This window comes from Oculina patagonica, chromosome 2, assembly GCF_052425735.1.
Source record: "Oculina patagonica isolate OP01 chromosome 2, crgOcupat, whole genome shotgun sequence".
Taxonomy (NCBI): domain Eukaryota; kingdom Metazoa; phylum Cnidaria; class Anthozoa; order Scleractinia; family Oculinidae; genus Oculina; species Oculina patagonica.
In genome coordinates, this window is record NC_135759.1 from 40,922,627 (window position 1) to 40,936,216 (window position 13,590).

Consider the following 13,590-nt stretch of genomic DNA (forward strand, 5'->3'; position numbering starts at 1 on the left):
TATTATCGAAACGGTGGTAGTTAAATAAAATAAACTTGTTCCATCTTTGGCCACAAAGATGGAACCTCAAACTTGTTGGATACTTACGTGTTGAGTGGATTTAACTGCAGTGTGGAAAATTTGAAATGATTTGTTTTGGCAAATCTTTGTAAAAGTTTGCTTTTTGTTTCGTAATTTATTTTCCGAGTTCAGTGGGTCATAGCAACTTTGATTAAGACCTTTTGGACTTTAAAACAGCTAAAACAGCAAAAACCTTTCCAAAATAGCGGCATCGAACAACAATGGATTGAAACTCTCAAAAAGCATGGAGTTTACAAGATTTCTCACTAAATCTTCACTACTTTCAAATTATTTTAGAACTTTTTCCTCGTTTAGCCCTCACAAAATCGCATTTTAATTCCAGAAACATAGATTTTCGAAGAAAACGCGCAATGTTTATTGATCGGATCAAAACCATAAAGCTTACTTTCAGCCAAACATTTACAATTATCCTCCCTTCTTCTCTCCCGTTGTACTCGTTGGCATTTCTACCGATAGGTACCACTAGTTTATAGGCCGAATACAATCCGACGCAGACAATATGCTCACGACATGACTACGAGACCAACATTCTCTTCTGAAAAAACTATAACTTTATTTTTTTACTGCTACAAGTTGCTGAATTCAAAATCTACAACATTAACAACGTATTCATTTTATGAGTTAACAGGAATGTCCAAAACATGCTGAAATGCTTCTAAATCCTTGTACCCCTGTTTAGTTAAGATCTTGAGACGCTTACAGCTGGTATTCTGTAAATTACATAGCTTATAAAAGGATACGTCGATTACGTATATAACGTAATTTAAATTCCGTAATCCGTAATCTAAACACCTCTAAATTCCAATTCGATCCGGAATCCGAGGGCCACAGGTTTGTCAGTCGAAAGACTGTTATGTGCAACCCTCGTAAAACAACGTTGATTTATTTATTTACCTAGGGGCAACCGCACAAACAAGATAATGACAATCATTTTTTCGATTTTCGTGGTCGGTTATAACATTAAAACTTTATTTCACTGTTATCGACTCTCCGAGATCATCCGTTTACATGAAGTTAAAAAACACCATGAACGCCACATCCATGAAAGAGGAAGAGTAGAGCAGTACTACTTCTTCGAGGAGTGTCAAGCACATTAGACCCTCGCCCTGACTGACACATTAATTGCAGAGAATAGGCTACCCTAATACCAAACTCTGTAGTAGCTCGATCATGGAGACAATACGGAGCGGGACATCCTCTTTGACCATGTCAATGAGACGTGTACCCGTGTAAATGTCATATTTTGAAAGAAACATCTTCAAACTGATAATGGATACAGAGTGTCCGAAACAAGTCTTTGAAATTTAAAAGTATGTTTTTTTCAAATGTTTAATTTCGCCCATACTTTTAAGAAATCTCGCTAATATTTTAAAAGGTACGATTTCCTTTAACTTTCTAAACATGCACGACAGTGGCCCTACACCACTTATATATCAAACAACGTAGCTCCTAGCTTCCTAGCCACGCGAAGGAATTGTATTGTGTAGAATTTTTGCTGGACGCACACAGTTGGCTTTTTTCCCAGCAAACTGATTAAGATAAAGATATACGAACGAGAATTTCGCTCGCATAGCGACCCCTTACTCCCTCAAACGAAACAACTCAATGTAAACTATAAAAGTAAGTTAAACTTTTGATGCATTTAACCAACAATTTAAGCAATGAGATGTGCCCGCACACACTCAAGATTAATAAATTGAACTCTTGCCAATTAAAAAAACTGTTAGCAAGTTTTAAGAAAATATATAAGCAAGACGTTTGCTCGTGCACGCTCGAGATAATTTAAAAGTTTTTTTTTCGCCCAAAAGAGCAAGCGAGACTTTTACTCGTAATGAAAAAAAAGGAAAAAGAAAAAAATGGTTCCGTCCAGATTTGAACCAACGACCGGGACGTACAGCATAACTACTGTGGAACTACTCTCTTCCAACTAAGCTATTGTAACTTTGTACGGTACAGAATATTTTTTTGGATTATTTATATATTATATTTGGACACGCTTTACAAAATCGTTAATTGTTCAGCTATGAGTAAACAAATTGCTTTAAACGAATGCCTCTATTTTAGCCAGTCACACAGAGATAATGTCCACCAATTTTCGTTAATATTGAAGGGGAGCGAATGATTTATATATATACAAAAATTAGTTTCACCTGGGGCATAACAGCTTGATTTCTCGGTGGTGTTTTTTCTACACTACAAGCGTTCCAATTATATTGACCTCAGCGGTTGGAGTCTCACTGAAATAGCCGGCGTTCGATCTCAACATACTGAAATATCAAAATTTACTGTTACGTTTGTTCAACCTTTAAATTTTAAATGAAACGGCACACTGACTTAAAAAAAAAACTGAGAAAAAAGGATAATTATAGCTGCCGTTTGGATTTGAACCAACGACCAAGGCATAAACAACTTTTGTAGAAGTTTAAAGAAGATTGTTTTAAGCCGATCTGTTTTTCTTTTCTAAATTTTCGGTGACATCTGTTCACCTTCATCAGAGTTAGTGAAAGTTTGTTGGAGCTCGCGCTACCAATCCGTGCGTTAGTGCGACATTTTAATTTTGAATTAACGGCACATAAGCGCGAGGAAAAGCTTTGCGTTCGTTGATAGCATCGCTGTCCAAAGTGGAGTGCCACGACTCCAAGAAAAGCCTCTTGCTGTAATTGACTACACCACGCTCGAGGATCTGGGCGTCCTTAGGATAGATGTTATGTTCCGTTGACTCAGCATGCTGTTTAATTGCTGATTCGTTATTTTGTAGAAGTGTTCTCTACCAACTGAGCTATTGTAACTTTGTATGGTACAGAGTATTTTTTGTATATTTTAATATTATATTTGAACGCGCTTTAAAAAAAAAATGCTTAATTACTCGGTTATGAGTAAGCAAAACCCTAAAAAATCGCTTTGTTTTAGCTTGTCGTACAGAGATAATTTCCACCAAATTTCTGCTCTGCATGTCGCAATAATATTCAAGCGTAGCGAATGATTTAAATATATGCAGTTACAGAGCAATGTATGGGCACGTTGAACAGAATTGCTAATTTCTTGACTCTTGAAAGATCCACACCAAAAACCAAACGTAGAGCTATTAAGAGTCATACAAAGATACTTCATGCCAAATTTTACACTGAAAGGTGTAATATTCAAGGGATAATTATTTAATCACAGAGATAATTTACATAATTAGAGAGCAATGTATAGGTACATCACAGAATCGCAAATGTCTCCATTCTTGAAATATTTTTATCAAAAACTAAAACGTAGGGTTATTAAGAGTCAAACAGACATACTTCATGCCAAATTTTAGACTGAAAGGTGTAATATTCAAGCCGTAGAATTATTTAATGGTACTTATTTCATTATTAATTACAGAGCCATGTATGGGCACGTTGCACAGAATTGCAAATTTCTCGGCACTTGAAAGATTTTCATCAAAAACAAAAACGTAGGGTTATTGAAAGTCAAACAGAAATTCTTCATGCCAAATTTTAGACTGAAAGGTGCAATATTCGAGCCGTAGAATTATTTAATGGCATTTATTTATTTTTTTACAGAGCAATGTATGGGCACGTTGCACTGACTTGCAAATTTCTCGGCTCATGAAAGATTTTCATCAAAACCAAAAATGTAGGGTTATAAACAGTCAGACAGAGATACTTGATGCCAAATTTTAGACTGAAAGGTGCAATATTCGAGCCGTAGAATTATTTAATGGCATTTATTTAATTTTTACAGAGCAATATATTATTTTGTTCCAAAATATATAAGACGTTTGCTCGTACACGCTCGAGATAATTTAAAAGTAATTTTCGCCCAAAAGAGCAAGCGAGACTTTTACTCGTAATGAAAAAAAAAAAGGAAAAAGAAAAAAAATGAGTTCCGTCCAGATTTGAACCAACGACCGGGACATACAGCATGTGGAACTACTCTCTCACAAATGAGCTATTGTAACGTTTTACGGTACAGAAATTTTTTTTGGATTATTTATATATTATATTTGAACAAGCTTTAAAAAATCGTTTATTGTTCAGCTATGAGTAAACAAATTGCTTTAAACGAATGCCTCTATTTTAGCCAGTCATACAGAGATAATGTCCACCAAATTTCGTTAATATCGAATGGGAGCGAATTATTTATATATATGCAAAAAAATTAGTTTCACCTGGGGCATAACAGCTTGATTTCTCGGTGGTGTTTTTTTTTTTCTACACTACAAGCGTTCCAATCCTATCGACGGCTGAAGTCTCTCTGAAATAGCCGGCGTTCGAACTCAACATACTGAAATATCAAAATTTACTGTTGCGTTTGTTAAAATAAAACGGCATACTCAGAAAAAAAAAAATGATTATAGCTGCCGTTTGCATTTGAACCAACGACCAAGGCATACACAACTTCCGTAGAAGTGTTCTCTACCAACTGAGCTATCGTAACTTTGCATGGTACAAACTATTTTGTTTTGTATATTTGAATATTATATTGGACGCGCTTGGGAAAAAAATGTTTAACTACTCGGTTATGATTAAACAAAACCCGAAAAAATCGCTTTGTTTTAGCTTGTCGTACAGAGAGAATTTCCACCCAATTTCTGCTCTGCATGTCTCAATAATATTCAAGCGCAGCAAATGATTGAAATATATGCAATTACAGAGCATATATGGGCACGTTGCACAGAATTGCTAATTTCTTGACTCTTGAAAGATCAACACCAAAAACCAAAATGTAGTGATATTAAGAGTTGTACAGAGAAACTTCATGCCAGATTTTAGAATGAAAGGTGAAATATTCGAGCCGTAGAATTATTTAATCACAAAGATGATTTACATAATTACAGAGCAATGTATAAGAACATCACAGAATCGCAAATTTCTCAACTCTTGAAAGATTTTTATCAAAAACAAAAATGTACGGTTATTAAGAGTCGTACAGAGATACTTCATGCCAGATTTTAGACTGAAAGGTTCAATATTCGAGCCGTAGAATTATTTAATCACAAAGATGATTTACATAATTACAGAGCAATGTATAGGAACATCACAGAATCGCAAATTTCTCAGCTCTTGAAAGATTTTTATCAAAAACAAAAATGTAGGGTTATTAAGAGTCAAACAGAGAAACTTCATGCCAAATTTTAGACTGAAAGGTGTAATATTCGAGCCGTAGAATTATTTAATGGCATTTATTTAATTTTTACAGAGCAATGTATGGGCACGTTGAACACAATTGCTAATATCTCGGCACTCGAAACATTTTCATCCAAAACAAAAATGTAGGGTTATAAAGAGTCATACAGAGATACTTCATGCCAAATTTAAGACTGAAAGGTGCAATATTCGAGCCGTAGAATTATTTAATGGCATTTATTTAATTTTTACAGAGCAATGTATGGGCACGTTGAACAGAATTGCTAATTTCTCGGCACTCGAAAAATTTTCATCCAAAACAAAAAGGTAGGGTTATAAAGAGTCATATAGAGATACTTCATGCCAAATTTTAGACCGAAAGGTGTAATATTCGAGCCGTAGAATTATTTAATCGACTTAATTATTTAATTTTATTTATTTTATATCTTGTTTGTGTAATTATTTATTTATTCTAGGGGCAACCGCACAAACAAGATAGTGCAATCATTTTTGTGATTTTCGTGGTCGGTTATAACATTTAACATTATTTCACTGTTATTGACTCTCCGAGATCATCCGCTTACATGTAGTTAAAAAATACCATGAACGGCATATCCATGAAAGAGGAAAAGTAGAGCGGTACTACTTATCGGGGAGTGTCACGGAGACAATACAGAGCGGGATATCCTCTTTGAGACGTGTGCCCGTGAAAGAAACATCTTCAAACTGATAATGGATACGGAGTGTCCGAAACATGTCTTTGAAATTTAGAAGTGTGTTTATTTTTTCAAATGTTTAATTTATTTGAAAGGTGCGATAGTCTTTAACTTTCTAAACATGCACGATAGTGGCCCAACACCACTTATATATCAAACAACGTAGCTGATAGCTTCCTAGTCAGCAAAGGAATCAAATTGTGTACAATTTTTGCTGGACGCACACTCTTGGGACTTTTGCCCTTTTGCTATGCGAACGAACATTTCGCTCGCATAGCTTGATTTCTCGGTGGTTTTTTTTCCTACACTACAAGCGTTCCAATTCTATTGACATCAGCGGTTGAAGTCTTACTGAAATAATAATAATAATAATAATAATAATAATAATAATAATAATAATAATAACGACTTTATTACAGTATATCCATTTGACATGGCTCTTCATCTGTAATATGCTAACTACAAAAATAATAATAAATCAATTAAAAAGTTAAATATTAAACAATAAAAAATAAATCTACATTACTTCTCTTTTAACTAGACTTAATAAATATTTAAAAGTGTCCTTTGAAAATTGTTTGTGTTCTTTCCATTCCGTAAGGTGATGGGCAATTTATTAAAGGTTGACGCTGCTTGGTCTTGGAAAGTGTTTGATGTCAGCGGTATTTCTTGCAATATTCCTTCACTTGATCGAAGTGTTCTTTCATGTTTAAACCTTTTCACGTCCAGGTACTTAGGCCAATTTGGGTCGTGTAATGCTTTGTGCGTGATCTTCAGAGTATGCCATTCAAGTTGTTGCTTCACGGGTAACCAGTTCAATTTAAGGACGTCTTCCATGGACACATATCTTTTATATACAAAGCTAGCAGCTGCTTTCTGTATTTTCTGCATTCGCTTAACTAACCCTAAAGTCATTGGATAAAGTACACAATCATTGTAAAATAACTTAGATAAGACGAGAGACTGCACAATAGTTTTACGAATATTAAATGGTAGAATGTTCTTGAGTTTTCTCAGTGTAGCCAGAGTTGCATAGCAGGATGTTGAAAGATGTTTGACGTGCTCATCCCATTTAAGGTGCTGATCAAAAAAGATTCCAAGCAGTTTTGTTTTATCTACACAGTCAATGTGACTATTGTTGACTCTAAGATCTACATCTGCTTTGTCCAAAGAATGGACTGTTGCTAACTGTTGCGTTGAGATCAGCATTCCTTTCGTTTTGCTGGGATTCAGGACCAGGTTGGCTTCTTTTGACCATTTATCAAGCTTGTCGATAGTTGCGTTCATAGAGGAAACGCCATCTCTAAGATTAATTGGCTTGCGGTGTACATAAAAAGTTGTATCATCGGCGTACTGATGGCAAGTTAAATCACCTGATTGTTCTATGCTTGCTTGAAGATCAGAGACATATATATTAAATATAAGAGGACCCATTATTGATCCCTGGGGTACGCCAAAAGAGACCATAGACAACTCAGATCGTTTATCATCTATTTGCACGAAGTGTTTCCTGTTGGTAAGATAGTTGACTGTCCACTGAAGAAATGACTTCGAGAATCCAAGATAATTCATCTTTTCGAAAACGGTTTTGAACTTTATAGTATCAAAAGCTTTTGAGTAGTCAGCCAAGACCATGAGTGTCACCTCACCACGTTTCATTACTTTTGCTATATCATTTCTTATTCCAAGAAGTACTGTCGTTGTTGAGTGTCCTTTCCTATAACCAGATATATTGTTCTTAAAAATTGCCCTTTGATCAATATATTCAATTACTTGTTGGTGGACAAGCCGCTCAAGTATCTTGGACAAAGCAGGTAGGATAGATATTGGTCGCAAATCCTGTTCAAGAAGAGGGTTGTCGATTTTAGGAATCGGAGTTATCCGTGCCTCTTTCCAGATAGTTGGAAATGTAGATTTTTCAATGCATGTATTGATAATTAACAATTATTCTTTGAAATCGAGGTGAATAGTGGTAGAATATTCACCTCGCCGCTCCGCGGCTCGGTGAATATTCTGCCGCTATTCACCTCGATTTCAAAGAATAATTGTTTTAGTATATACACACGAAGTGATCTCAACAACAAGCGATCTCAAATTTTCAGAAGGAAACCATTTAAAGTCGATTTAATTGACCTCTCAATTCATGCGTGGAAAACGTACATACAAGCGGCACTAACCGACATGCGCGAAACAGTTTACAGAATCTTCAAACATGGCAAATTTAGTTAATCTTCGATAAAATCCTCGTCACAATCTAGCAAAATGGTCCTTTAACACCACTCAAACCTGCAATCTGAATCAAAAACCTACTTGCAAAACATTTTGACCGTTGAATCAAAGCTTTTGAAGTTCACTTGAATTGAAAATTAAAAGAGCAGTTGGCGAAGGTTCCACCTGAAAGTTTGGATTATACTGAATGTGTGCAGAACTGTGGTGAAAACTGGATGTTTTCTTGCACAAAGTCGTTTTCCTGAATATTTGTGGAGGATCTTGGTTGAATAACACTTGATGTTGCTGCCGATAAATCTGCGGTATTCATTTCTGCCGATGCCGGGCGAAGAACGACTTGACGGTAAGCAATTGTTTATCGTTTTAGTACTCGAGTTCTGTGGACATTGTGCTGCAAATTGCGAAATATGTAGTCTTCTCTTACTTTGAAATCCATCAGGCCAAATTTTTTAGCCTTTTTTTGTCTTTTTTGGTTCAGCATCTTCTTGTATTCTTCTCCGTAACGCGGATTTACGCCGGCAATTTTGTTTCAGTTTGGATCAAGCATTATTCACTCCCTACGGAGTGAATAATGCTCATTAGCCCGAGATAGCGAACCAATCAGATTGCTTGAAACACCAAGATCACTGAGTGTGTATATACTAATGTCAATTAGTGGGCTTGAAATATATTCTGCCACCGGCTTCACAAACTTGACCGGTATCAAATCAGAGCCCGTTGAGGTGTCAACACGTAAGGCTTTTATTTCTCGTAGAACTTCGTGATGAGTAACCTTTCTGATGTTAAATAGCTCGCTTTCGGTATTAGCAGATTGTTTTAACTCATCGACGTAATTCAAAATAGCGTTCGGCGTTCGATCTCAACATACTGTATAAAAATTTACTGTTGCGTTTTTTCAGTCTTAAAAAAAATAAAAAGAAATAAAACGGCATACTGACTTTAAAAAAAAGAGAAAAAAGAAAAATAATGGCTTCCATTTGGATTTGAACCAAAGACCAAGGCATACACAACTTCTGTAGAAGTGTTCTCTACCAACTGAGCTATCGTAACTTTGTATGGTACAGAATATTTTGTTTTGTATATTTTAACTGATATTATATTTGGACGCGCTTTAAAAAAACATGTTTAATTACTCGGTTATGAGTAAGCAAAACACTCAAAAATCGCTTTGTTTTAGTTTGTCGTACAGAGATAATTTCCACCAAATTTCTGCACTGCATGTCGCAATAATATTCAAGCGTAGCGAATGATTTAAATTTATGCAATTACAGAGCAATGCATGGGCACGTTGCACAGAATTGCTTATTTCTCGACTCTTGAAAGATCCACACCAAAAACAAAAATGTAGGGTTATTAAGAGTCATACAAAGATATTTCATGCCAAATTTTAGAATAAAAGGTGTAATATTCGAGCGAGAATTATTTAATCACAGAGATGATTTACATAATTACAGAGCAATGTATAGGTACATCACAGAATCGCAAATTTCTCAACTCTTGAAAGATTTTTATCAAAAATCAAAACGTAGGGTTATTAAGAGTCAAGAGATACTTCATGCCAAATTTTAGACTGAAAGGTGTAATATTCAAGCCGTAGAATTATTTAATGGTACTTATTTAATTATAAATTACAGAGCAATGTATGGACACGTTGAACAGAATTGCTAATTTCTCGGCTCTCGAACAATTTTCATCCAAAACAAAAATGTAGGGTTATAGAGAGTCACACAGAGATACTTCGTGCCAAATTTTAGACTGAAAGGTGTAATATTCGAGCCGGAGAATTATTTAATCGTACTTAATTATTTAATTATTTAATTTTATTTATTTTATATCTTGTTTGTGTAATAACCATCAAGTAAATAAATGTTAATACAGTTGAACCCTGGTAACTCGAACTCTGAAGGGAAACGAAAAACAGTTCGAGTTAGCGGGGTTTTCGAGTTACACTCTTTTTATTTTATAAGAATCTAGTTTATAAGAATATCGAGGCTGAAAATTGCGAATTTTTAAGAATATTTTAAGAATAAACCCTTAAACTCGAGGCTGAGATTTTAAAAAGGATATAAGTTTTAGTTGAAACAAAATCAGGTATTTTCATTTCCGTCACTTGATCTCTTTGAGGAATGCTTTGTTTAAAGCCAAAACGGCCAGGCTGCAACGAAAAGAAATGGTACATGTGCACAATGTTACATTTGCAATTGATTACCCAATACTTGCTAAAACGGAATGTATTTTCTAAGAATGTTCATAAGAATATTTTCAGCCTAAAAATCGGCAGAAAAATAAGAATATTCAGCCTGGGCCTGGGTCGAAAAAACTGTATTCTTATAAAAATAAAAAAAAAAGTGTGTAACCGACGGAGTAAAAATGACTGCAAAGTAGGTCCAAGAGAAATAGAAGTTAGTTCGAGTTAGCGGGGTTGTTTGAGTTATCCGAGTTCGAGTTACCGGGGTTCTACTGTAGTTATATCATTTTATCGTGTTGTTTTTTTAACATTTCTATCTATTAATTTACCAACATTTTTGTATGTATTGGTCATAGATGAATTATACGTGGTATTTATTTGCCACATTTGTATTGCACCGTTCCTTTTTATGCCAGTAGCTTTTGACATCAAATAGTTAGTGATCAATTAAACTGAACTAACAAATTTCTATAATTTTCTAATTTATGCTTTGGCCGCTTTGCAAAAACGTGACAAACGCCGCGAATTGTAATTGCTTTCGTGTATTCAGTAAAAGCAGTTATCGCGTTTTGAGGTAATAACGCACATATCTCAAATTATAATAACGTGTTGTCGTAAATTGTAATGACCCGTTGTGTTTTGTGATAACTTGTAAAGTGGTTCGAGAATGTAATGCAAAAGTCATTATCATTTTCTGTCATTTGACTCTTAGAGCGGTTTTCACTTGAAAGTAGAAAGTAATTTGCGTTTGCTTTGCTTTTGCATTATTACGCTAAGTGATTGGTTTTAAATTTTCGCGCAGCTTTCTTAGCCAATCAAAACTAAAACTAAAACCAATTGCGCCCGTTTTCCTGCGCTTCGTGCCTGCGACATGTATTTGCTTCGAGTTTTGATTGGCTTGCTATCCAATGGTCAACGACAACGTGTTATTGCAATTCGCGATAAGTGCGTTGAACACGCGATAACTGATATTACAATTAACAACATGAATTACAATTTACGACAACGCTGCTGTTATTATGATTTCTGACAGGTATTGTAACTGGCAACTTTTTTACGAATCACAACAGAACAGATGTATTTCCATGCTTGGTTCTATAAACCGCTAGGGATAGCAGATTGGTTAATGGGTACAAAATTCACCAGCTATCACCAATCACTTACATTAAAAAAATGCGTTTCACCTATTTCCTTCTGTAGGTAATATATTTTAACAATTTCAGTTGAAATTAGTCAACGGGCAAATAATATATTACTGTTGAATAAATCATCTGGAGCAGTTTGCGCTGTACTGTTTCTTGTCCACTTAGAAAATAGCACGGACTAGCCCACGCGATCACCATAGGTTATCTCCCCAGTTACTTATTGACCTCTCAGACAAAAAACGCTGACTCAGACCACTCACAGAATCGTATACAGCACTACTACCCTGGCGATGCCAGACTAAACTGAAAAAACAAGCGAAGCACTGTTTGAAAGCGGAGAAAGTTTAAAAGCATATCTTTTATCTCGTTTATACCTCGTTAAAACACCACGCCACATCATGCTAGCTATTTTTGTATGTTTCCGTTTTGCTGTAGTTTGTCGTTTTGGGGTTGCGTAACAGAAACGTCCATAGAGAACGTGGTGTTATCCAATGTTTCCAGTTGTGTGGCTCTTTCATCATTTCCTGAATGGAAAAAATTCCCCCAGAAATCAATAAACAAATGAATGAATAATGCCCCATTAAACTTACGATGCAATGTAAGACCTGCCGCCAGAAATGTTCAAAAAGCGCATTCTTAAATTACCTGATATAGGTACAGAAGCAATATTGCTGTTAGTTTACTGATGAAAATAGCATGTTTGACAAACCACAACAATTTGGCTATCGAGGCAAGATGACTTTTCCGACTTTGCTCTATTAACGCTACAATCTCACTTTATCTCTTGTAGAAAATGAAAAAAACGAAGGCAAATAAGACTACCCTTACCAGAGATACAATGACTTGAAGACCTCATTTTGCAGCAAAGACATGTACAGCGGTGAAAAATACGATAAAACCAATCTTTGAAGACGCTTCTCACCTGAGAATTTAAAGACGATGTTTATCAACACAGTATTTGTCGTGAAATCGGGTAGTTCGCCCTAGGTACTATGTAAATATATGCAAAAACAATATTTTAACATTTAGCCGTATTTCCGTTCATTCTAAGTTAAGAGGAAAGAAATGTGTTGATTTTGATACACAGACGGTGTGCTGTCAAGCATGGCCTTTTTTACGTGGTCTACATTTATGAGCTTCTCCTTTTCCCTTACAATAATCCTGGCTTCATGTTTATGGAATTTTTTATGCCCCCCCCCCCCCCCCCCGCCTTATACCTTCTTTTATTTTGGTAGAAATGTTTGGCCCCCTTAGCCTAACAGAAAAAAAATCATAGCCCTCCCCCCACTAAATATCGACATAGCCCCCCTCTTCGTAAATTATGAACCCTCCCAAACATCGGCTAACTTCGCCGAAAGAGCAAACATTTCGGCTTATTCCATTTGCATGTTTTGCACAGTAATCGACTTCATTTAAGTGCCACTGTCAGAGGAAGTGTTCCAGACCTTGGAAGTCGGGATCAACCGATTTTCCTGAAACTTACTGCAGAAGTTGGCCTTGATGAGATATTCTAAAAGCCATTTGGGTTTGGTTTTCTGACTTTTACTTTCAAAGTTCCAGGGGTGGTCCCATATTTAGCCTTCAAATCCCGAAAAATCCTGTTTTTGAAGGAGTTTTTTTGCACTTATATAAAATCAAACACACAAAACCTTTTGACTAAATACTTGTAGGCTGTGATTCTACTATAAATGCTCTTTCATTTCATATATGCTGATTTCGCATAGAGGGTTCTGACAGTGTGTGGCATAACACGAAATTTGGCCAACTTTTGATGAGAAAACCACTACCCAAAATTGCCAAAATTTAGATGTTCATATTTTTTAACTGCCTAACTAGAAAAAAAGGACACTTATATCAGGAGTTATCCCAATGCATGTAGAACAAAATTCAGTTGAGAAAAATTTGGGCCGTGTAATGTTTTAGTTCTTTAATGACCCATTTTGAAGCACACCCTGACCTAATTTGCATATTGTCAAAACCAAAAGTTTAACATTCATACTTATTTTATTTATTGTTAAACACTTTAATTTGCCTTGGCGAGGCTTAAAGTTCTTAGGAAAGCTATTATTAGCAGTAATAAGACGAGTAAACATAAATTTTGACTGTAAATTAGA

The 13,590-nt window shown here is 35.5% G+C and overlaps 1 protein-coding gene and 1 long non-coding RNA gene across 2 annotated transcripts in view; one reads left to right on the plus strand and one right to left on the minus strand.

The window, feature by feature from the left end:
* Nucleotides 1-10,586, plus strand: part of LOC144641657 (uncharacterized) — a 188,607-nt gene extending 178,021 nt beyond the window's left edge. Inside the window, exon 3 of the long non-coding RNA XR_013568593.1 lies at nucleotides 10,526-10,586. This is a non-coding gene — a long non-coding RNA (uncharacterized LOC144641657). The remainder of the gene's footprint in view (nucleotides 1-10,525) is intronic.
* A 12-nt stretch (nucleotides 10,587-10,598) lies between these two features.
* Nucleotides 10,599-13,590, minus strand: part of LOC144641114 (uncharacterized) — a 32,054-nt gene continuing 29,062 nt past the window's right edge. Inside the window, exons 20-21 of the mRNA XM_078500164.1 lie at nucleotides 12,305-12,398; nucleotides 10,599-12,000 (exon numbers count right to left, since the gene is read on the minus strand). Of these exons, the coding sequence (XP_078356290.1) occupies nucleotides 11,882-12,000; nucleotides 12,305-12,398 (213 nt within the window). The 3' untranslated portion in view covers nucleotides 10,599-11,881. The remainder of the gene's footprint in view (nucleotides 12,001-12,304; nucleotides 12,399-13,590) is intronic.